A 26,550-nucleotide genomic window follows, 5' to 3' on the forward strand; every position below is an offset into this window, starting at 1 on the left:
AATAGACAAACAATAGCGTACATACCACCACTATATGTCTACGATTCCAGGGAATATTTTTCATGCAAAAATCAGAATGTCTTCACAGTGAGCCACTTTTAAGAGAAAGGGGGTGATAGAGAAAAGAGATTAGAGCTGGCAACTTGGGTGATTGGCCATTTATATAAACAAATATGAATTTATTTCAGTTTATGCATGATCGCAGACAGTTTTGAGCAGACTTCGAATTTGTACACATTCTCAGTTGAGGTGTGATAGAGTTTGCTCAATACTGTATGGCTTGAGTAGATATAACCAGAATTACTTCCCATAATTCTAATATATGTCACATATATTTTAAGTATCATTGTGTGTTGTATCATAAGCTCACAGTGATTATGAGCAAAGCTATACATCAATAAATATCTCTGTATTCAAGAACACTACACTATAGATTAATGAAGGTGTAATTATGTAATGCCAGGTCCTCATTTAAGCGGTCCTTATTAAAGTGTATACGATAGGATGATGGTTCCTCATACTTTGAGTTGAGATCCTAATTTCCTCCATACCCCTCAAATGAATATGTTATGCACATACAACAATTTACAGTCTGCATGCAGTTGTTTTTAGACTTGTTAATGCATTTCAAATTCCATGCTGGTACCTATATAATAACAAGAGTTTGCTCACAATAAATGTATTCATTCATTATGTAGGTCAGAAAGTTGGGAACCACTGGTCTAGGAGACAAGGTGACAACTTTTCAAAACTAGTCAGGAGAACATTTCATAAAATGCATAAAAATAGTGTGTCGGCTGTCACCATACAGGAATGTCTCATTGCAAATTGTGTAAGTCGACAGCATGAGGATCATCAGAAAGAAGAAACAGGTGCACAGAGAGATGGAATACAGTGACCTCCAGCGGCTCAATACGGAAAATGCACGCGCGCGCAAATCAGGTTAATAGAAGCAAGTAATGTAATTTCGTTTTTTATTATTATTATTATTATTATTATTATTATTATCGTTGCTGATGTTGGTAGCATTATCGATGTAGATTTTTTTTAATTCAAATGAAATAATAATAATAATAATAATAATAATAATAATAATAATAATAATATTTTTCCTAATGTACAAGCTCTCTTGTTTAGTTCATTTCATCGTCTATTTGTTCTCCGTTTCACGTATGCTCCGCGGTGCTGCTACTGTACCATGATTGGCTACGAGTGCGAATGATCCTTCTATAATTCTGTCTCCCCGCACCGTCTATCGCCCCCTCGTCATCCCTCGGCTTCGGCCAGCCTCCTTCCCGTAAATATACTGTATGTGCGCGGCGGCGGTTGGAACAGACGAGGACGGTTCGGAAACGCACCAGGAAATCAATCATATGGAGGTCAGCACAGGATGAAAATACATTTCAAATTGTTACACCACTTCGTGGTTTTTTTATTTTCATGAAAACATTGCATATGCTGTGCATATAGCCTGTAATGTGCAAAGAGACGGCATCTGTTAGTATGTAAAACCCAGACTGGAAGAACTTATGTGCCATGAAGTTGACGGTCGCCGTGCTGCACGCAGCGTTCTCGTTCGCTGTCTCCACCGTTGCAGGTAAGCGTGCAGTTTGTACGAATCGGATTTGTACCTAATTAGTTTTAAACTGTTCAATCTGCAAAATCTGTGATAAAAACGCAGTTTTGTATTGGTAAAGAAATGTGAACAGAAAAGTTGACGAAAACAAAATACTCAAAGTTGTACGACTACATTATTAGATTGAATGGTGTGCATTGACAAGAGTACTAAAAGTTAATCAAAGATCAATAAAAAATACGTACGTCTCCTGGTAAAATGACGAATTTAGATTTGCACAGGGATCGTACAGATGTTTATCATTGAAAACTGTAGATAAAAGGATGGATTTAAGATGTTACACTATGGGCATTGTAGTCGCTGGCATTGGGCATTGTAGTCGTAGGGCATTGTAGACCAACGATGCTTCCGTATTAGGAGTCAAAGAATGATGAGCGAAGACCTGTACGATCTTCATCGGATAATAGATTGTTTATCCCAATGGGTCTTTCCTGGAAAAATACAATTTGTTGTAGATGTGAATGCATTTCTTGGAATTATGGTGCACACACCCTGATGCTTTTTCACATGTGATAATCACACTGTCACATGTGAATGAAAAAACTCAGATGTGAACCACATTTTCTCATGTGATTGGCTTTTCTTTTATATGTGAATAAAAATGTTCACATGTGGCGTTTGAACATGTGATATTTTCATAAGTGATGTATTATTCCTGCCTGTCTTGCTACTAGAAGACCATGAACAGAATAACTGTTGGCTAATACAAGAGCCATAATAATACTCAATACAACATGGATATGTTTTACAGTGCTAACCATACCCATGCACAAACACAATCAACCAGTTAAGCTACATAAAACTTAAGATACACTAACCAAAGCACTTAAAAATCTTGAATTAGCAAACAGGACCAGGGGCCTGCATCATGAAACAGGAATACTGAGGAAAATGAGGAGCCCTCCCAAATCTGTTACGTGGAAAAACTGTGGTTTACGCATTGTGGCTATCCAGCTAACTCAGTCATCCGACTTTGTGGTACAGTCCCCTTGGCCATTTAGCAGCAGTGGTTATTTGTTAATAGTGGATATGCATAGAATTCAATTCTAAAAATGCTTTAGCTCATCATTAATTTGCACAAATCATGAAACTACAGCGGTCTGCAGATCCTCTTGTTTTGAGCTAGACTTCATTTCCCAGTGTGCTCCACTTTGCCACTGTCAGGCTTGTTTATGTAAATTGGCTATATATATAAAATGTCCTTGAGCAGAAGGGAATACCGCTAGATTTGTCACATTACACTTGATTTATTCTATCTTCCTGGTCACCCATTGTTAGCAGCAAAAGATAACCTCCTGTTAAGACTTGTTTGCCTGCTGAGAATGGTCTGTAGGAGTCAAAGCACAGCTGCTGACAACAAGTATGTGTGGGCAGACCACCCGTGTTCTGTTTACTCTGTCTCCTGGTCTGGGAAAATGGAAATATTCCATGGAAACTAACAAGGCAAGAGGTGTTGAAGAGCTGTCATTATCCACAGGAGCTGTCCCCTGAAACCATAGATGTGCAAATGTACAGTTCCATGGAGCATTCAGAGTTTAATATGGAAAGTCTTTAAAGGGCATGTATGTTAATGAGATCGATAAAATATCAGGAAGTGCTGTTAATGAGTGTCTGTTAGTATTCTGCGTCACCACCATATGGACAAGTGGTTTACAGTAATTAATTCACTTACACACAGACGCACGCATGCACACACACACACACACACACACACACACACACACACACACACACACACACACACACACACACACACACACATACACACACACACACACTGTTGAAGGCAATATCTGTTTTGTTTTCTTTCCAGTGTTGTGAGCAGAACCCAATCAATTTGTCCATGAATCCCTGTGCAAATAACACAGTTGTCTGACTGGAAACATTTGCTTTAATTTCTGTCTGCAGGCAAATGTCAGGCCTAGTCAATTTACATTATTTTTTGATTATATTTATTTCTAATTATATAGCTATTTCCTATTGGAGGCTTGACAGGATACACAATGGCATTTTCACATCAGTAAATTCATTGGTTACAGGCTGTTGTAGTACGTCACAATTGCTGGATATAAGCTGCATATCATGCCATCATAAGCACTGTATAATTAGCTATTTCACAACAGGAACAAATGGACACTCACTCATTCTCTGCCTCAAAGTTTTCTAACACATAATTAATACAATAATACAAATGATGTCACATACTGAATGTGCAGTTGGGAAGGGATTGTTGAGGGGCTGTTGGTGAAGGAAGGTTTGGCTGAGGGCTTGTTGAAGGGGTGTTCGCTTAGGGAGTTCTGGAGTCTGTGTTTAAGGGCAGTTACCTGAGAGTGTTTCAAGGAGAATTAGTTCAAGAGCGCTTGGCTGGGGGACTGTTGAAGAGCATATTGCTGAGGGAGAGTTGAAGGTCACTTGGCTTAGGGAGTACTTAAGGGCATGTGCCTGAAGGAGTGTTGAAGGGCAGTTACCTGAGAGTGTTTCAAGGAGAATGAGTTCAAGAGCGCTTGGCTGAGGGACTGTTGAAGAGCATATTGCTGAGGGAGAAGTGAAGGTCACTTGACGAAGGGAGAACTTAAGGGCAGGTGCCTGAAGGAGTGTTGAAGGGCAGTTGACTAAGGATGCAATGAAGGGCAGTTGCTCGAAGGAGTGTTGGAGGGCACTTCAACTTGGCTGACTGAAGGCATGCTGAAGGTCTCTCAGGGTAATAGGCAAGACTGTTGAAAGGCAGCTGGTGCTATGCGCCAATGGGAGGAAAGTCTAAGCCAATTTTGTTCTTTGTGTTTCCAGCACTGGGCATTAGACACCCAGGTGGAAAGGAGATGTTCATACTTTTCCACAGCCAGAGACACATTATGGCCCCCGCCAGCCTCACTGCACTGCTCAGTTCATTCAGAGTACTTCTTATCTGCATTCTTACTGGCACATAGAGCTCTGTCCTATTGGTCTGGAGTTTATCCTTAACTGCAATGAACTTAATGAAGGTCACTTGACATAGTTGTTTAAGGGCAGTTGCTTGAAGGAGCATTGAAGGGCAATTGCCTGAGGGATTTTCCAGGGCAGAGTTTGAGGGAGAGTTGAAGGGCGCGTGGCTTAGGGAGTGTTTAAGGGAGGATGACTGAAGGCATGTTGAAGGGCATTTCGTTGAAAGTGTCTCTCAGGGTAATAGGAAAGGCAGTGTTGAAAGGCAGCTGGTGCAATTGGAGGAAAATCTCTAAGCCGATTTTGTGAGCAGCAGTGGACTGTTGCCAGCGCGGGGCCTTAGACACCCTGCTGGAAGGGAGATGTTTACATTTTCCCACAAACAGGGTCATGCAATGCCCCCTATCAGCTTCCTGCTCCATCCATTCAGAGTGCTTCCAATCTGAATTCCTATTGGCACATAGAGCTCTGTCCTATTGGTCGGTACAGTAGTTCATCTTTATCTGTAAAAACTGCACCAAACAGGTTTCCTTTTATCCAGTGATTAGCCAAAAATATTAGCTAAAATATTTGTAAGTCATACAGTCACACAGAAAGAAGCCCTTGCTTGAATTTGTTACCCATTTGTAAAACAACAGTATACAGAAGCAGGTCTGATTCATGCACATTACAGTCTATCACTTTCAACATAATACTGTCTGTACATTTTTTTCAGACTTCCAATATTCAAATAAGCTACATAATAGGCCCATCTGATTAAGTAATTTGTATATCTGTTGGGGTGGTATGTTTTTAAAGTGTCACCATCTCAGGATGATTACTTTTCTCCTCAAAGACAAATATATTTGTATATGTTAGTAGTAGTCAAATTGTAGTGGCCTATCTATCTTGTGTACTAGACATGTGTTCATAGCCTAACAACCAATCCTATATGAATAGTACCTTATCTGGCGTGTTCGGTTGTTAGTTGTTTGACCTAGATATTTTTGGATAAAAGCTTATGCGAAATGAAATGTAATATAATGTAATGTAATGTAATATTCCAATGAATAGATATTGTCAACAGGAAGTGTCTGCGTCATTTCGAGAAATTAATTTACCTCCTAAACTTCCTGCCTACACAGCCAGGGAAGACTGCTCTATTTTGTGCGGTGGGATTGTATTTGAATTGTGGTGTGAGGCAGTTTTACCAGCTGCTGCCTCCTTTATCAGAAATACTGCCCGGGGGGGGTCAGAGAGAAGACCCACATCTCACCCCCAGTCTTTCTCTGCAAGGGGCGCTTGGCTTTCCCCCCTGCCATGCTAACCGGTGCTAGAGAATCTCTCTCCCCATTTACATAACCACAGGTTATGCGCTGGGCTAAATTTAGAACAGGCTTTCACCGTCTTTGCTTAGCAGTACGCACTGCAGAGTGGGTGATGCAGAGAATGGTTTCAAAAGAAACACTGCACCTGAGGGCGCTTCTTCCAGAAGCTAAACCCGTGGAAAGCATTTGGCATTGACATTCTGGGCATTTATCTGTTTTGCCTAGTTTACTCACTGTGCTCTGCTCAGGCCCATCTAAACTCAACTTGTAGTTTCCAACTCTTTCTTCTTCCCGAAATTAATTTCACTCTGAAATTTTACAATTAGCCATGTGTTCATTATACTTGTGGAAGTAAATTTCGGAAAGATTTTCAAACAGTATTATTCAAAGGAAAAGGACTAATAATTATTTCCCTTTCGTTTTTAAAGCCATGGTTATTTTGCTGTGTGTGAATTTCCAGGGAGTGACAGGCCTTCTCTAAGTTATTACATGAGCAGGTTCTGCCTTACATTGATCAGAGACTCACTCATGGGAGCATGGATAATTCTCTGTCTCTGCGCTCTATCAAGCAAACCCCCCACATCCTGGGGCCAATAAGGCCATGCCAATCTAATTTTCAAACTTTCAACCCTTTGTGAAGATATCCTCAGAGCAAATTACTGTTCTCGTGTGAGGCACTGTATGGGTACAATGCAGTATTGTTCACTGGATGATGTTAGTAGCGTGCACATTTTTTTGTGTCAATGACATGTCCATTTTAATGTGTGAAATATGTTCTGGATGTATTACAATTCATTATTTAAATCGTAGATATTGTTATTTGGTGATGGTTGATCAAGAAAGTGTACTTATTTGAGAGATGAAGTTCCATGTTTAGCCTTGTAAGATGCTAAAAAGTAAATAATTTATATCAATTTACTAAACAATTATTGTTTAGTAAATGTCAGATTGCAGTACTTTTAAACTTTTAAAATACACTTACTGAGCACTTTATTAGGAATTCTTATTCATGTGATTATCTCATCAGCCAATCATTTGGCAGCAGTACAATTCATAAAATCATGCAGATATGGGTCAGAAGCTTCAGTTAATGTTCACATCAACCATCAGAATGGGGAAAAATGTGATCGAAGTGACTTTGATCGTGGAAGGATTGTTAGTGACAGGGTGGTTTGAGTATCTCAGAAACTGCTGATCTCCTGGGATCTCCCCTGCAACGCATTCCAGCTCCTCCTGGGGGATCCCGAGGCGTTCCCAGGCCAGGAGAGATATATACCACCCTACGGAGGAAGCTTATTTCGGGCGCTTGTATATGCTATCTCGTTCTTTCGGTCACTACCCAAAGCTTGTGACCATAGGTGAGGGTTGGGACGTAGATCGACCAGTAAATCGATCTACGACGGTTCGGTGCAATGCCCGCATTACTGCTGACGCTGCAGCGATCCGCCTGTCGATCTCACGCTCCCTTCTACCCTCACTCGTGAACAAGACCCCAAGGCACTTGAACGCCTTCACTTGGGGCAATGGCTCGTTCCCAACCTGGAGGGAGCAATCCACCGTTTTCCGGCAGAGAACCATAGCCTCGGACTTGGAGGTGCTGACTCTCATCCCAGCCACTTCACACTCGGCTGCAAACCGCTCCAGTGCGTGCTGAAGGTCACGGTCCGATGAAGCCAGCAGAATCCGCAAAAAGCAGAGACGCAATTCTGAGGTCACCAAACCAGACACATCGCTCCTCCTGAATCCGAGGTTCGACCGTCGGTCAGAGCCTCCTTTCCAGCACCCTAGAGTAAGCTTTCCCGGGGAGGCTGAGGAGTGTGATACCCCGATAATTGGAGCACACCCTCCGGTCCCGCTTCTTGGAAATGGGGACCACCACCCCGGTCTGCTACTCTGCAGGTACTGTCCCCGACCTCCACGCGACACTGAAGAGGCGTGTCAGCCAAGACAGCCCAACAATGTCCAGAGCCTTCAGCATCTCAGGGCGAATCTCATCCACACCCGCCGACTTGCCACTGAGGAGCTTTTTGACTGCCTCAGCAACTTCCGCCAGGGATATAGGTGCAGATTCCCCCGAGTCTTTGGGCTCTGCGTCTTCCACAGAGGACGTGTTGTTTGGGTTCAGGAGCTCCTTGAAGTGCTCTTTCCACCGCCCAACAACATCCCCAGTCCGGGTCAGCAGTTTTCCTCCCCTGCTGAGACAATCCCTGCTTTCCCTTTCTGAGTCGTCGGATGGTTAGCCAGAACTTCCTCGAGGCCAACCGAAAGTCTTTCTCCATAGCCTCCCCGAACTCCTCCCATACCCGGGTTTTTGCTTCAGCGACTGCCGAAGCCGCAGCCTTTCTGGCCACCCGTCTGCTGCTTCAGGGGACCCCCAAACTCAGCCAGCCAAGCCAAAACTCGAAAGGCCTCCTTCTTCAGTCCACCAGCAGGTTCTTGGGTTGCTGCCCCGACAGGCACCGATGACCTTCTGGCAACAGCTCCTGCTTGCCGCCTCTGCAATAGAGGCTTTGAACATGGCCCACTCCATGTCCCCAGCCTCCCCCGGGATGCGTGAGAAGTTCCTCCGGAGGTGGGAGTTGAAGACCTCGCAGACAGGGGCCTCTGCCAGACGTTCCCAGTTCACCCTCACTACACGTTTGGGTTTACCGGGTTTCCGGCAGCCTCCCCGGCCACTTGATCCAACTCACCAGGTGGTGATCAGTTGACAGCTCTGCTCCCCTTTCACCCGAGTGTCCAAGACATACGGCCGCAGGTCTGATGATATGACCACAAAGTCGATCATCGATCTTTGGCCTAAGGTGCTCTGGTACCAAGTACACTTATGAGCTACCCTATGCTCGAACATGGTGTTTGTTATCGACAATCCATGACCAGCACAGAAGTCCAATAACAAGACACCGCTCGGGTTAAGATCAGGCAGGCCGTTCCTCCCAATCACCCCCTTCCAAGTTTCTCTGTCATTGCCCACGTGAGCGTTGAAGTCGCCCAGCAGAACTATGGAGTCTCTGGGTGGCACCCTTTCCAGGATGCCGCCCAGTGACTCCAAGAAGGCCGGATACTCTGAACTGCTGTTTGGTGCATAAGCACAAACGACAGTCAGAGCTTTCCCCCCAGCAACACGTAGTCGCAGAGACTCTCTCTCGCGGAGACTCTCTTCGTTCCCCGGGTGGAACTCCAACACAGTGGCGCTCAGCCGGTGGCTTGTGAGTATCCCCACATCCCTGCCTTTGCCTACGGCCCGTTGGACAAAGCACCCGATTCCGATGCCGACCCCTGCAGGTGGTGAGCCCACAGGGCGGCGACCGCACGTGACCAATTCGGGCTGTGCCCGGCCGGGCCCCATGGGATAAGGCCCGGCCACCAGACGCTCACTGACGAACTCCCTTCCCCGGTCTGGCTCCAGAAGGGGGCCCCGGTTTCCCTTTTCCGGGCGAGGTATCTTTGTGCTTGTGAGGCCGTATCATGGAGTCTTTGAATCGCTTTTAGTCTGGCCCCTTCCCCTGAAAAAAACATCCCTGTCTAATTAAAGCTGACTGGAAAGTGCCAGTAACACAAATAACCACACAATAAGACTAAAACATAAGTCTCATAAATACCTAATAAAGTGAGTGTATAATCATTGTTTAAATATGTACCAGTCTAACTCAGCTTTTCATGATTTTTCTGAGATAACTGAGTTATCTCCACAGAGATAACTGAGTTATCTCCGCAGAGATAACTGAGTTATCTCCGCAGAGATAACTGAGTTATCTCCACAGCCGGCCAGAGGCCTTCAGCCCTGTGGCGCCGACCAGAGGCTTTCAGCACTGCATCTCAGAAATCACAGGATTGCATTCATACTTCTAAAACTAAACCTTGTTTAATAACCACAAATCAAAACAGGTATAATATGTATTTAAATGAATTAGTTCATTATTACTTCCATTAATAATTTGGTTTGTGTAATACATTGGTTTACTAAACATCAATCAACACTATTTGATTAATTATATAACTTTCCATGTCTAATATAATTGGCACTTTCCCTGTCTTATATAATTGGCTGTACAATTTTCCACTTCACCACTAACAGGTAAAAGAAAGTTGCTAAAAACAGCCTGTCCCCAGTAAAGAATACCATTATCCAAGCATATTTTCCAAGGGGCCGTTTAAAAAATAATAAATTGAAAACCTGGAGACTTTGCACACACACACACACACACACACACACACACAATTCTTTTATTATTTAAATTTGTTCTTATCGTTCTATAAATACATTTGTAACCCTGGCTTATCCAATTGTTTCCTTAGCAATATCTGCACTGGGGGCAGACTGATGGAGCCTGTTTCACAATAATTTTTCATCCATAATAGTGTGGTAGTGTATAGTGCCCTTGATATAGTGTGCCAGATGCAGGTTTTATTAAATATTTATTTCATGGCCCACCCCTCCTAGGCCTGGAGGAGGTTGTCTCCATTGCGGAGATGGAGGACTCTCTCCTGACGACTCTGTTCGAGGGGTACGAGAAGTGGGTCCGGCCCATTCAGCGCGCCAATGACACCATCACCGTCCGCTTCGGCCTGAAGATATCCCAGCTGGTGGATGTGGTGAGTGCACAACCATGCGCCCGGTCTGCTCACATGCACACACTGAAATACAATTCTCTTTGGATAAACTTCAAATTTTACTGTAATTACACCAATATTTTTTTGTTTATATTCTTATGTATAATGTACTGTATTTATAGAATATTTTAGAGATGAAAGATACATTTAAACAATGCTTCAGTACCTTCTCCAAATAATTTACCTATTAATTAATTCAATACAAAACATCAATCGCTCAGACTCATAACTCACGGAGCAAATCATAATTGATTTGAATTACTTGTTCCGTGGCCCAGAGGGTGGGGGGGCACACCTCACTTCAGGTTAAATCTATCTTTCAACATTTGCTTTCCAACTTTCACCATTGTTGCTTCAAAAACCAACTTTGCAACTTTAGCACTACTGAAAGCATTTTTGTCAGAAACACAATCTTTTCTTTGATTCGCCACACAACTGATGTTAATTGTTAACAGCAAGCAGAATGTTTTCAAACGCACTTGTATGTTTTCAAACGCACTTTCTCTATGATTGAAATTTGAGGTTTATTTTTGTATTTGCTCACTTATAATATTTCCATTTCAAGAGGTGACCAAAAAGACAGACAAACACAGTAATTTCCCGCTGCCACTGAGTTACTTAAGTCTAAAAGACTTTACAGACCTCCAAAGGTTCTAAAGACAATAAAATATTAAGACGACAAAGCGTCAGACCACCGAACCCTCTGAAGACCAGGCCACACTTTAAAAACAAATAATTTAGCAATTATCAATTTAGACAAATGAGCCTTACCTTGAGTCCCAGAGTAAGCCAGAAGTTAAGTTAAAAATTAGTTTTGATCAAATTATCAGGCTCTCATTAAACAGTATTACACAATTGAAGAATCTCTTTGTGATCACAATGGTTATTTCATGGAGTATAATAAGTGCTACATCTACAGTTAAGTTTCATTAAGTTTCATAAAGGTTCAATAGATCTCATAAAGGTTGTATTTTTATAAAGGTTTCATAAAGGTTGTATCTCAATAGAATCACCGGATGTGTTAGAAGTGCAGTGTCAATCTGTGCAGGGCCACACAGGGCCACACTTTTCTATGCAGTAAACGACACATTATCTCATACAGGTTGGTATGAAGGCAGGGCAGAGATGGCTCAAGGTCTCAAGTCACTGAGGCCAGAGGCCTTCTCAAGGCCAGAGGCCTTCAGCCCTGTGGCGCCGACCAGAGGCCTTCAGCACTGCATCTCAGAAATCACAGGATTGCATTCATACACAAATCAAAACAGGTATAATATGTATTTAAATGAATTAGTTCATTATTACTTCCATTAATAATTTGGTTTGTGTAATACATTGGTTTACTAAACATCAATCAACACTATTTGATTAATTATATAACTTTCCATGTCTAATATAATTGGGACTTCCCATGTCTTATATAATTGGCTGTACAATTTTCCACTTCACCACTAACGGGGTAAAAGAAAGCTGCTAAAAACAGCCTGTCCCCAGTAAAGAATACCATTATCCAAGGGGGCGTTGAAAAAATAATAAATTGAAAACCTGGAGACTTTGCACACACACACACACACACACACACACACACACAATTATTTTATTATTTAAATTTGTTCTTATCGTTCTATAACATTTCAATATACATTTGTAACCCTGGCTTATCCAATTGTTTCCTTAGCAATATCTCTCCAGCCTGTCTCGGTAGCACTGGGGACAGACTGATGGAGCCTGTCACACAATGGCTTACAGCCAGCAGTAATTTAAAGAGGCTGAAATATGAGACAGTGGCTTAATGTCATTCTCCGAATCACAGCCTGGTGTGAGCAAATCAAAGAGGACCAAAAAGCATGGGAGGGGAGCAATGACGCACTTCCTTATACGATTAGAGACAGCATGTTTCCATGCCGTTCCTCAATATTAATCTGGTGTAAAAATATACAGTGTGTGTGTTTGCGTGTGCGACAGAGAGCGAGAGAGAGAGAGTGTGTGTGTGTGCGTTTGTTACATTGCATTATTGGTATTTGGCAGACGCTCTTATCCAGAGTGACGTATAACAAAGTGCATGCGTATATTCCATTCTTGTGTGTTGTGCACAGTTCTTGGCCTCTGGGTCACTTTGCGGACAGTCTGGGTCACTTTGCGGACAGTCAAGATTAATTCTGTTTTAATGCATTGACTTTTATTAGCTGCTTATTAGCAGGAAACAGTTACGCCAATGGAGGATGGAAACAACAACAAATGGCGCTGCCAAAAAACTATGTTTTAAGTGAAATGTTTTAATTTGCTGAAAACCTCCAAAGACAGGAAATTAAATTGATCAGCCCTAATGCTAACATCTCCATCAAGGTATCAGCACAGATCTCTGACAACTGCTATAGCCATGTGTAATGTCTACTGTGCTCACCACTAGGCAAATTATTTTACCCTATAAATGGTGGCCCCTTGTGGTAGAGTCATCGACACTCCAAATTATTGTTGCATTCGTAGTTCTATAATAATGTAAACTGCGATGTAATAATAATAAACTGCCAGATTGTTAAAAAGCCTCTAGCTGGAACAGTAGTTAGATGCTTATTACCCTCTTAATTGCAAAACTGTACAATAAAACTCCAGCCTCCCCCTCACCATGCTCACAGTACTGACTCAGACAATAACAATCCTTGATACCATTCAAAAAATCACAAAAATCATGTTCCAATATAAGAACAAAAATATACACTCAGTTATGATGTGTTGCATGTTCAGAGATGCTCTTCTGAATACACTGTTGTAATGAGTGGTTATTTGCGTTACTGTTACTGTTTCCTGTTCAGCTTTGACCAGTCTGGCCATTCTCCTCTGACGTGTCTCATTTACAAGGCATTTCTGTCTGCAGACCTGCTGCTCACTGGATTTTTCCTTTGTTTTTTTTTCTTTAGAAAACTCTAGAGACTAGTGTGCATGAAAATCCCAGGAGATCAGCCATTTCTGAGATACTCAAACCACATCAGTCACCAACAATCATCACGGTCAAAGTAACTTGTATCACAGAAATAGAATATACAATAGCTACATGCTATATGGTTCTACAATTTCAAATGACATATGTCACAACCTCTAATTTTCGATATATTACGATAATGGCATTGTGTATTTTTATCCCACAAAACTTTCGATAGTAAGGTTAATGCTATTCTAGTCATGGCATGCATGGTAACAAACGCTAAAACTAGCTAACTATCAAATAGCTAACTTGGCTAAACCTATTGACTTAGCTAGCTGCCTAAATCTGCTAGGTTGTGTGAAAAAACGACTACCTAGTAAAGTAATGTTAATTATGAGTAGTGTTAATTATGTTTATTACTAACATATTCCATTATAAATAATAATTTCAGTATGGTATCAGTGCTGATATGTCTGTGGAATCATGTTGAGTGTTACAAGCATTTTTCACAAAAAACTTTACACACTTCTATTTTCACCGAATGGACCACTAATATCACACAAGGTTTGTACTGTATATCTGAGGTTTCCATCACTTCGAGTGCACGCCAGCTGAGCTGTGAGTAGGAAACAGGCCACCTCAGCTTTATGTGAAGGAAGATCAGTCCTATGCTAACGAGGGGAAATTTGATCCACTGTGTGGTGGAATATGAGAGGTACAGCTTTTCGAACAAGGACGGTGATTTGAAGGGGATTGTAGGAATGGTTTACTGAGAATAATTTCTGACCTGTCTGTGTTTCTGAACTGCTTCATTCAGGCAGATTTGACTGAAAATGGTTGAGAAATGATATAGTTGCCTTGCTGTGATAGCAGCAATAGTATTGATCTGATTGTTTGATCTGGTATATGAGCAGAATTAATTTGATTATGAAACAAACTACCGAGGGACTTCCAAGGGGTAAAAGAAAGTTACTCAAAACACGAACCATGAACAGTAAAGAATATAAATATTCAAGCATATTTTCCCAGGAGCTGGGAAATTCAAAAAATAATAATGCATTTTATCACATTTTTATAGCAGCAACTTATAACATAAAAGTTAGCAGATGGATATTTGTCAAAACTGAGGAAAAAAGAAATGAACTCATTAGCACACAGATGGGACAAGTAGTATTTCAGAACATTTCACCCATGCACAGCTGATGAAACATGCCCCTCGGAGGCCCTAGCACACACTCTTCCTTCTGCTAATCTGTGTAAGTATGCTCGTGTTCTGCAGGAGTGGCTTTGCCCTGAAGAGATCTCTGTTCCATGAAAAGAGATGCAGAGATGCTCTTCTACATACCACCGTTGTCAAATGTGGTTATTTCAGTTCCAGTCAGCTTGAATCACTATGGCCAACCTCCGATGACCTTTCTCTTTTATAATCCATTTCTCCCTACATAACTCCCATTCACTGGATGTTTTTTCGCACCATTCTCTGTAATCTCTAGGGACTGTTGTACGTGAAAATCCCAGGAGATCAGCAGTTTTGAAGAAACTGCCACCCTGTCTGGCAACAAAAATCATTCCATGGTCAAAATGACTTAGATCTCATTCCTTCCTCATTCTGATGGTTAGTCTAACCTACAATTGAACCACACATGCTTTTCTGCCACAATTGGCTGATTATACATTTTCATTAATGAGCTGGTGTACAGGTCTACCAAATAAAGTGGTCACTGAGTGTATATCTAACAGGCTTTAATTGGTTTGGTGCAGTGGCTAGAAAAAGAGAAAAAAACTGCTTAACACTTTTTTAATATTGACATTTCTATTTTTACATACAATTATGCAACCTCCTTCCTACACAAAGCTGTGAGCTGCGAGGCTAATGTATCAAAGTAAGATAAATGCTTTGTTAATTAACAAATTTAAAAAATGGATGAATAGTGCATGATCCTGAATATCCCCACTAAGTTTTCATAATCACTGTAGTCGGTTGCATTCTTCCATTTTCCAATGCGAGAATATTCAGCGAAGAGCTTATGCTGCCCTCTTTTGGCCATAGAAGAATTTCCTTTTCGTGCTGAAGAGTTCTTTTTTCTCCCAGTTGCAGCTCCCAGAATTCCTGTCTATATTCACCAGCAACGGTTACTGTTATAGCCCTTTGTGAAATTTGACAGAATGCAGACCATTCAAAACGTGGTGTGAAGCCACTGCTTCTTGTCACTCTGCAGTCCAGTTGATCTTTCACAGACATGAGTTAAAGGAAAAAACTATGTACAGTTTGATCGAGCAGACTGTGGCCACCATATTAAAAAGCAATGAGACGGGGAAATACCATCTCTCATTGGTCAATGCTACACCCAATTATGCAGACTATGGGAAGCAACAGTAAGTGCCATCCCCCAAACAAACAAACAAACAAATAAAATAAATGTTCTCTTCCTGAGGCTCTTAAATTCTGCAGTGTGCACACATAACTGTATAATTTATTAGCCTTACAAGCATCGCCTGCCAAGTGCTGACCGGTGAACAGAAATGAGATAATGCTGTATTCTGTTTTATTCTCTCATGCATGTTTCTTGCTGACAGTTGCATTTTCATAACCTGCCGAACTTATGTTTTTCTCATCTCTACCCTCAGGATGAGAAGAACCAGTTAATGACGACCAATGTGTGGCTTTGGCAGGTATGGCTTCTGTTAATGTTACTTCCTGAATGCAGCATGTACAATCAAAATAACTATCACTGAGCTTTATGGTGAGGGAACTGGGCTTACAACTCAAAGGTTAACGGTTCGATTCCAAGCTGGAATACTGTTATATTTAAATATTATTATAAATATTTCACCTGTATAAATGCATTGTACGTAAAGAATACAACTTGTTTAAGCTACTCTGGAAAATCTAAATCTAATGTGTGACTACAGCAGGCACAAACCCAGTGTTCATTTCATACTGCAGTTGGCATGCTTTTATTAAGTTAGACTGAGTACAGTAACTGCAGAGGAACAGCCTCAATTACTGTCTATTGCAGTCATGGATTCAGCAACTATTTCTGTCTGACTGTAGCAGGTAGATACTGAGCAACTATTTTTCTCTGACTGCAGCAGGTAGGAGTTCAGCAACTATTACTGGCTACAGATGGTAGTGATATTGTGGTATTACACTCAGTATAATAAAAAATATTACATTTAAAAAAAAGTATGAATAGCATGAATATTTTTGTTCAATGGTGCAAACACACAATAGACATATAAAATTGTACCCCGAGCCTGCAATAGACAATTAATTTGTACTGTCTTTTTGTAAAATGTATTTATTCATACCCAAATAGAGCATTATTATGCTGTACTTTCAGACAAGAAATCTGAGTTTCTGAGAGTGTACTATATTGAGTAAAATCTAGGACTATTATTATCATAATCCCTTAGTTACTGTTGCCACCATTGTTATTTATTAGTTATACTTACAGTATATCTGTTTTGTTTTTGACATTTTAACGCTTGGAGGGAAAATATTGTCCATAGCTTACTCCACAGTTATCATGTAACAAAATGAAACAATTTGCTCAAATTACATCTGCTGACTGAGAAATCACCAAGAAATCACCAAGACAGGATTCAATTTAACATACTTAACTGGTAACACAGGTGTAATCTTGCACGTTGCATGTACAACAGGCTGCCACAGGGTCACTAATGGTATACGAGTTTAGCTTTAACAAATGGGAATGGCACTAAACCATTACTTAATCTGTGCTTCGCTTTTAGGAATGGACTGATAATAATCTACGCTGGAACCCAGAGGACTACGGCGGAATCGCCTCCATTCGAGTTCCGTCCGAAAACATCTGGCTGCCAGATATAGTTTTATACGAGAAGTAACGTTGATTTTGTCTATTTGCTTTTTAACTGGACTATCTGCTTGCATTTCTGTATGTGGTAGTGCTGTACATGCCTGGTTTTCTGTCTCTGTGAAATGTTGCTTTCCACCATTCTGTGTGTTTACCTGCCTGAGCAGGTACAAGCTGCCCTTTTACTGAGATGCTAGAGATGGATATAGTTTTCTTTAAAAAGCTTTTTAAAGCTTTAAAACTTTGTGGCCTTTTCAGGTGTTTTAATATAGTCTGACATGTTTAAATACAAACTGTGGGCTCCAGAATTATTGGCGCCTTTAATGAAAATGGAGAAAAAAGGCTGCATAGTCCCATCGAAAAGTACTGGAACAGCAATGCCAATTCCCTTGCAATACACTGAATACATTTAGGGTTGAGATAAAAAGATGAACACGAGACAAGAGTTCAGAATTTCAGCTTGTTTGGCAGTGTGTTTTGGGTCATTGTTCCTCCCAATTAGTTTGGACACATTTCCCTGTACGTTGGCAGACATAATGTTTCTGAATTCATCCTGCTGCTACCATCATGAGTTACATCATCAAGAAAGTGAGCCCACTCCAGAAGCAACCATGCAACTCCACTTCCTCCCCTGACACTGCAATCACTGAGCTTCACAGATGAGCTTGTATGTTTTTTATCATGAACAGATCCCTTCTTTCTCCACACTTTGGCCTTTCCATCACTTTGGTGGAGGTTAATCTTGGTCTCATCAGTCCATAAAACCTCCAAAGCTTCAAAATGGCTTGCTTTTCTCCCAAAGACAGCTCTCTGGTCTTCACGTTGGTTTATATTTTCTAACATAAATGCAGTCTTCACAGGCAACACCCAAGGGGGAAACCAAGAGTAGACATTCAGAACTATTTATTGTTTAACCATTCAATCTAACAGGACACATCTGGGCAACAAGAAACATGTTCACAGTCACATGTTCCAATAATTTTAAAAATGTGGTGGCCTGAGACAAAAGGTTATATTTTCTAAGTTGTTTTAACAAATCTAGATAAGAATATGAGGAAAAAGCTGAAATTCAGATCTGTCATCTCACACATCTTTTGACCTTCAGTGTATAGCAAAAATAAAGGAATTGATCTTGCTGTTCCAATTATTTTGGAGGGGACTGTATAATAAATAACATGGATAGCATGGATATACTCTATATTTTTCCAATACATTTCCACTCATGTTATAATGTTTTTTCATATAGTAATCTCATTTTGTTCAACCACAAGTGTCAAAATGATTGGAATTAAAATTAAACATGGAAAAGTGAAATTGGCAATACAATTTGACTACTATAATTTAGTTACTCAGTCTAAATTAACTATATTGTGCTATTCCATCACTTGCTGTTTCATAAGAGTATAAAGAATTAGGTAAAAAGCATGCAAAATCCCTTGGTCAACCATCAGCATTGGAAAAAAAAACAAAAACCCAATACAGAAGACACAGTAATTAACCATCACAAGTTGAGTAAAGGGCAGAAAACAATGCATAAATGGCTAAATATACAACTTTGAACTGTAAGGGCAATTATAAAGAGGCATGAAACACTGAGCACTTTATTAGGAACATTTTTATTAGGAACCTGCTTATTCATGCGATTATCTAATCAGCCAATTGTGTGGCAGCAGTGCCGTGGAATGATTGATGGTGGCAGACAGGGTGGTTTGAATATCTCAGAAACTGCTGATCTCCTGGGATTTTCATGCACACTAGTCTCTAGAGTTTTCTAAAGAAAAAAAAACAAAGGAAAAATTCAGTGAGCAGCAGTTCTGCAGACAGAAACACCTTGTTAATGAGAGACGTCAGAGGATAAGGAAGGTGACAGTAATGCAAATAACCACACATTACAACAGTGGCATGCAGAAGCGCATCACTGAACACACAACGTGTCAAACCACGTGTCAAACCACTAAGCTACAGCAGCAGAATAATTAATAAGTCAAAAAAATAAGTATAATAAATACCTAATAAAGTGCTCACTGAGTTTATTTAGTGGCCTATAGACAACAACTTATTTTCCTGTCAAAAATAAGGTTTTGACTAGAATACAGGCTGAGTATTCCCCCTATTCATATTTGCCCTTGTTTCTCTGTGTCGTAGTGCTGATGGGCGTTTTGAGGGTTCCATCATGACCAAGGCCATCGTTAAGTTCAATGGCACCGTCACATGGACGCCACCGGCAAGCTACAAGTCTGCCTGCACCATGGACGTCACCTTCTTCCCCTTCGACCGGCAGAACTGCTCCATGAAGTTCGGCTCCTGGACCTACGACGGCAGCATGGTGGACCTGGTCCCAGTCGACGACCACGTCGACCGCAAGGACTTCTTTGACAACGGCGAGTGGGAGATCCTGAACGCCACGGGCGCGAAGGGAAACCGTCGGGACGGGCTCTACTCCTACCCTTTCGTCACCTACTCCTTCATCCTCAAGCGGCTGCCCCTCTTTTACACCCTCTTCCTCATCATCCCCTGCCTGGGCTTGTCCTTCCTGACTGTGCTGGTCTTCTACCTGCCGTCCGACGAGGGCGAGAAGCTGTCCCTCTCCACCTCCGTCCTGGTGTCCCTCACCGTCTTCCTGCTGGTCATCGAGGAGATCATCCCCTCCTCCTCCAAAGTCATCCCGCTCATCGGCGAGTACCTCCTCTTCATCATGATCTTCGTCACGCTCTCCATCATCGTCACCGTCTTCGTCATCAACGTCCACCACCGCTCCTCGGCCACCTACCACCCCATGTCCCCCTGGGTGAAGACCCTGTTCCTGCAGCGGCTGCCCCGACTGCTCTGCATGCGGGGTCATGCCGACCGCTACCACTGCCCCGAGGTGGAGTCGCGCAGCCCGGAGACGAAGCCCGGGAATGCCGCACCCCAGCAGAGGGTGCCGGAGGCCAAGGAGGATGAGAACCTGGCCTGGTTGGCCATGATGGAGAAGGCCACCGACTCTGTGCGCTACATTTCCTGCCATATCAAGAAGGAGCACTTCATCAGAGAGGTAAGAGAGGTGATCCACAGTGATGAAAAATCATTATCTATTGCCAGCGAAATGGTTAGTCCAGTGGTCCTCACTCATGGTCCTGGAGCTACAGGGCGTGCTGGTTTTGGAATTGGTCTGCAACCAATTCAGACCCAAGAAACCAAGTGAAGTGCGTTAACTGTGTAATTAGCTGCTTAAGTCGATCAATTAAGCGCTGAGTAACGACAAAAGCCAGCCCACTCTGTGGCTCTCTAGGACCAGGAATAAGGACCTTGTTTCAATCTAATGATTTAGCATATGTTCTTTGTAAAGTGATTGCGCTCAATAGTTTATGTTTTTATAATTCAAATTTAGTCTGCAGAACTTTGAGGGACATCGTGGTGACTGAAGACTGAGTTTGTACAAATGATACAAATGTATCACAAACGTAAACATAAACAAACGTTTGTACAAACGTAATTAAATAAAGTTCCAAAAAGAGAAGAATCATATCTAGTTAAAGGGTCCTTTGTTGGGCAAAATGGTTGTCTGGGAGCTTTCACACTTCACATCAATGATAGTGGGTTCCATAAAGAACTAAAAAGGGTTACAGTATAATCCAAAGCCAGATAACCCTTTTTCTGTCATTTTGGCCTTCTACAGGTGGTACAGGACTGGAAGTTTGTGGCCCAGGTGCTGGACCGTATCTTCCTGTGGGGCTTTCTCAGTGCGTCTGTGTTGGGCACCATCCTAATCTTCACCCCTGCCTTGCAGATGTATCTGAGCACCCCTCCCTGAGGACCCCACCTACACGTTGCGATATCAGCATAGACATAGAGCGGGGATCAGCAACTCACAGTCCTAGAGTGCAGAGAACTTCTGGTTTTCCTAGCCTTCCTTACTTGGGAGTCAGGTGTGAAGACAGTTTGGCCAATGAGTTGCACTAATTGCCCAGGAGAAAAGAAAACCAGGGCTGGATTTGGATTCAAGGGCCAGAGTTGATGATCCCTGATGTAGAGTGATAAGCTGCTGGTTATTAGTCTATTTCAAGCACAGAGACCATAGGAATGATGCATTATGCTTTTGCAGATTCTAGATTACAATGCAGATGTACTTCTTCAATATTTTCATTTGGAAATAAAGTATGATTATCTTGCTCTCATCAGAGATTGGTGGTGATGCCAGTTTGAGAGGATTACACTCCTTCAGCTGTTTGAGATTTTCAGAGAAGCTGGGTGAAACATCACTTGCTTCAATTTTGGTAAATTTCTATGGAACGTAAGCTTATTAAATATTAAGGGAATAAACGGACTATGCTGTAAGTAAAAGAGATTTATTTTGCCCACCCTTAGAACTGATATTTGACTTTTTCAGCAAAACCGACAGTGCCAGAATGGGTCATCCATTTAAAAGAATAGAAAGGAAATATGGCTGTACGCATCCCCAATGCAAGTTCTGTAACAGTTCGACAATATTATGTTGATAAAGCATATTCATATCAGTTTGAACTCATATCTGCATGTTACAATAAAACATTAATAATCAGCTCATGAGAGTGTTTTCCATTTTCAATCTTAAAAATAAGGGAAGTTTTGAGGGTGAATCGTTGCCTGTGGTCCCACCATCAACAAGTTCACTTTATAACCCAGGTCAGACTGTACATGTCAGAATGTCTTGTCTGACTGTACATATTACTCATTTTGATATCCGTTTTTCCTGTTAAGGAAAATTAAGCATCACTTTTGTATAGTTGTGTATGAGTACTAAATTGTTATTTTAATATTTGTAGAAGATATAGTTTTGTTTTGAAGCAAAAACTGTCACTTTTGAAGAAACCCCTCCTGAGTAAGTTTTAATTTATGGACACACACCCCTCCCCCCTCATTAATACACTACAAAGGACTCAACATCACATCACATAATATGCAGGCATTTTAGTCAGAGTTATCCACATTCTTTTATTTAGCTCACCAGATATAACCATTACTGCCTGTAATGTTTCCTAAATTGACAGTTTTAAACATAAAACCAGAGAGAAACCTGACACTAGGTGGCACCATATCCTTGGGAAATCACTCAATTGTTATTGAAATGAATGTCTCTTCAGAATTTCTGGAATAATTCAGACTTGATCATAGTAGTTTTCTCATTTCCTGTAACATACACCTTTTAGTATGCAAGTATACTACCTACATGTCTCTGCACACAAATTCATGCACTTACATAGTATGCACAAACACGCTTAAAATCACATTCAAACATGCCCCGATATATGCATGTGCATACCGAAAGAAGAGATGCTGTTATCCACCATTGAACACACATTTTCATAATCCCCTTTTATTTCTCTTTTCTCAAAATGCATAATATTTTGATGAATAAATAAATAAAAATGACAGGGATTTTCCACCTGCATGACTGCTGTAACACTCCACTGGCAGAAATTGGCAGAGGAATACACTTTGTGACAAACCACTTTAATAATTGAGGTTCTGACTTGTTTATTTTGGTAAATGCCCTGAAGCTGGCTATCCCATGCATGTTAATGATTAAACATCTGTCCCCAAATGCAACAAAAAAAAAAACCACTCCCTACAATTGTGAGCATTTAAGGATAAAGACGTGGACAACTCTCCAAGGGTGGATTTGAAACAGAAGAAAATGTGGAATTCAATGCAGAATTTAAAAAGTAAAAAAATATTTAAATGGAATAACTCCATGAAATAATATACTTAGTGAGCACTTTATTAGGTAGACCTGTACATCAGCTTGTTAATGCAAATATTTAATCAGCCAATCATGTGGCAGAAGCTAAACGCATAAAAGCATGCAGACGTGGTCAAGAGGTTCAGCTGTTTTTCAGACCAAATGACAGAATGGGGAAGAAATGTAAGTGCCTTTGACTATAGAATGATTGTTAGTGGCAGACAGGGTGGTTTGAGTATCTCAGAAACTGGGATTTCCATGCACAACAGCCTCTAGACTTTGCAGAGAATGGTAAAAAAAAAAAAAAAAAAAACATCCAGTGAGCAACAGTTCTGCGGGCAGAAATGCATTGTTAATGAGAGAGGTCAGAGGAGAAGGGACAGACTGGTCAAAGCAGACAGGAAGGTGGGAGTAACACAAATAACCACACATTACAACAGTGGTATGCAGAAGACTTAATAACACTTAAGGAGTCTAAAAAATAAATCAGATAAATACCTAATTACGCTCACTGAGTGTATCTCATCGAGCTTTGTTTCTCTAATCACACTATTTTGTATGCTATTTTTTGAAAGAGACAGACATAATATGTCCAATACATGTCAAGCTATCAGGCTCCACACTCTGTGGACTAATTTTTTTTTAAACTGACAATTGGACTAAAGTAGAATTTTCATTGCAAATTCAAATCCTTACAGAGTCCATATAATTCCAACAGGGACCATAGGTATTCTGTAAGAGTTGATTTAAATCCCATAAATCTAATGACATAAGAGACAGCAGATCCTCAGTACTGTTACAGTAAATTTCCATTAATCACTTATTCATGGTAAGACTCCCAGCAGAAATTGAAACCACCTCTATAACCAGAACTTTACCCAGTCTCAGGAGATATATATACCTCTGAGCACTTATTTGCAGAAGCACAATTACATTCTTCTCACAGATAGGCTACACTTTGCTGTAGTTTCAAATGTCAAATGTCCACTTGGGGTGCTAAAGGGATGCTTCGACATTAACTGAGTGGAGAAGAGGCTTGTTTACTCAAGAGACAGGCTTAACCGCTCCGCTGATTTAGTGTAGTGGTTAGCGTATCAGCAGCTCCCGTTTGCGATGTTCAAAAACCACATTTATACAGTAACATATCAGACGACTTTGGTGTAAATACAACAATATATTAAATCAAAACAAATCGAGGAGGAAGGTCTGGATGGTTGAATGAAAGGCAAACTTAATTTCTATTTTAATTCAATTCTAATTAACCTTGCGTCCTGTTTTTAAATTCACACAGCCACTACATGACGCATGAGTTTTAAAAATGCTCGTAATCTTACATTCCTTAAAGATTGAGCTTTTTTATATCACCCCGAGTGGACATTTTGTTTTCAAACTGCAAAAGTGTACCTGTGAGAACATAACCAAGTGGTCAGAGGTATGTAAATTCCTTGAGACTGTGCTGACTTTTTTTTTTTTTTTTCTAACTAGAGGGAGGGGGACCATAAGCTCCATGAACTCATTTGATCTTGTTTCTTTTTTCATGAAGAGGGCATAGTCTGCATATTGACAAACAATCGTACATTTGTTACACTTTGGTTGTGTTACAGCTTTCAGACTGAGGCCTGCCTGTCTATCCACGGTCATCCCCTTTAAAATGGCTGTCTGTCACAGTTTGCATTAGTCACATCACCGATGTCTCGGTTGTTAAAGACCTGAAGTGTTTAAATAAGCCACATTAGCACTTAGAGTCTCTGTGGTGCCTGGTAAGTGCCACCATGTGTCTAATGTAGCACTGTATCTGTGGTTATTTCCATAAAGTGGTTGAATAAACTCAGTTGGCGTCGTCTCCAGAAGCTGCAATCTAAGCTAAGAGCTTGTGAATAGCTTTAGATGAGTCTTTTAAATGTGAACACCTACCATTTATCAATCACACAAAAGTGTGGTTATTTCCTGAGGATTACCCTGCCAAGCTCGGAAAGTGCCCTCAAGATGATGGATTAATATATTGACTGTGAGTCTGGGTCGTTGCCACGCGCATATAAGACACAGTGTAATGTGACAGCAACAGCACAATCCTACCCTGTTGTCATGGCGACCTTTTCAATGTGAATCAGAGCTTGGTATCAGTACTGACCTTTCCAATGTTCCCAACACGTATGCGTATGTACGTTAACGCAAGATTCTGTCCTGACGGACGGTTTTGCACGAACATACTTCTGTGGTATGAACCTCTGTGCCAGCCTTTCATTTTTGGCCATACAATATGTCAAGAGAAACTGAATAATTTTCCGAAAAACAAAGTATTATGACTGGTGCAATTGCATAAAATAAATTATAAAATATAAAAACCAATGGTTTTAATGCAGCATAATGACCTGAAGCTGAAAAGGGATGGCTAAGCTTAAAAATAGACTGAAAGCAGAGATGAGAGTGTAAAAATAGTTCTATGAATTATTAAGAGGGTGGCAAACCCTTAATAAACTGATTGTCTTTTATCTTTTCAGTTGCACACACTGCTTTAGGGTTTGTGGAATAAACGGTGAAATAAACACTTTACTTGTTTCAGTAACTCTTATTTTAAATAATAAATGACTTGTTTCTGTTACTCTTATTTTAAAATTAACATTAACTGTATATGTGTATGTGTGTGTATGTCTTTTAGTGTGTGCGTATGTCTCTCTCTCGTTGTGTCTGTGTGTGCGTGCGTGCATGCCTGCTTCCCTGTGCATGTGTGGAATAATTCAGTGGTTGTATTGGTAGTACATTTTACATTTTATGTAGCTAATTTGGCAAAATTGCTATAACTCACCTGAGAGATTTTAAGGGATAGAATGACAGCAGGGGAGACAAGTGTAAGGAGAGGAGTGGTTAGAGATATTCAGAGAAAGAGAGGTTTGGAAATTCCTTAACATTGCAGGAGGTGGGTCTGTCAAAGCTGTAAAACCTCTGTATTCCAATGTAGACGAAGGCTCTGTTCTCCCCAACAGAGGTTCTTTGAGATACAATCATATCATATTTATCTCTTTCTGAATTCTGGTATTGTTGCAACATAAATGCATTGGATAGCAATGATAAAATAAATATAGGACAATATTAAATTGCAGTTGGACAGAATCAAGACCATTGTCTGAAAAGGGGTCATTGAAATGTGGTCAAGTGTGAGACACAGAGATTCTGTCTAACAACCCCAATAGATAATAGGTTACTGTATGATAGTTGGAGACACACAGAGCCTCTATGAATGAGCAATGACACCCCAGGGCTTGTATGTGTGTCCAACAGTAGATGATGCACAGAGCTTCACCATGTCTGTCTGACAATGAGAAATGTGTAAAGATTATGTAAGTCTGAGTCATACATAAAGGATATTGATAAATGCACACAGTAGAGAAGGATTCCCCCACCACTGATTTCCTTGTCTGTGCATTGTGTTAATCCGAGCATCTGGGAGTTTAATTAGAATTTCATTGTTTATTGGTATATGGCAGATTTTTTCAATTGTTTACACACAGTAGGAAAAAAGAATAAAAAATATTTGAATACAAATGATTTAATAAACACATTTGTAATGTCTTTCATTGGCTTTTCTGTCTGATAAATTTACCAGACAGAAAAATGTGCAC

General features: G+C 40.8%; 1 protein-coding gene across 1 annotated transcript; it reads left to right on the forward strand.

Annotated features, from left to right (window-relative positions):
* The first annotated feature begins 1,320 nt into the window (after nucleotides 1-1,320).
* Nucleotides 1,321-21,772, forward strand: LOC133135012 (neuronal acetylcholine receptor subunit non-alpha-3-like). The gene is made up of 6 exons (XM_061251739.1): nucleotides 1,321-1,597; nucleotides 10,304-10,455; nucleotides 16,019-16,063; nucleotides 17,147-17,256; nucleotides 19,375-20,263; nucleotides 20,888-21,772. Exons 1-6 carry the CDS (start codon nucleotides 1,537-1,539, stop codon nucleotides 21,020-21,022), a joined length of 1,392 nt encoding a protein of 463 aa, XP_061107723.1. The 5' UTR covers nucleotides 1,321-1,536; the 3' UTR covers nucleotides 21,023-21,772.
* Nucleotides 21,773-26,550: the final 4,778 nt, after the last annotated feature.

The sequence above is a fragment of the Conger conger genome, chromosome 8, assembly GCF_963514075.1.
Source record: "Conger conger chromosome 8, fConCon1.1, whole genome shotgun sequence".
NCBI lineage: Eukaryota > Metazoa > Chordata > Actinopteri > Anguilliformes > Congridae > Conger > Conger conger.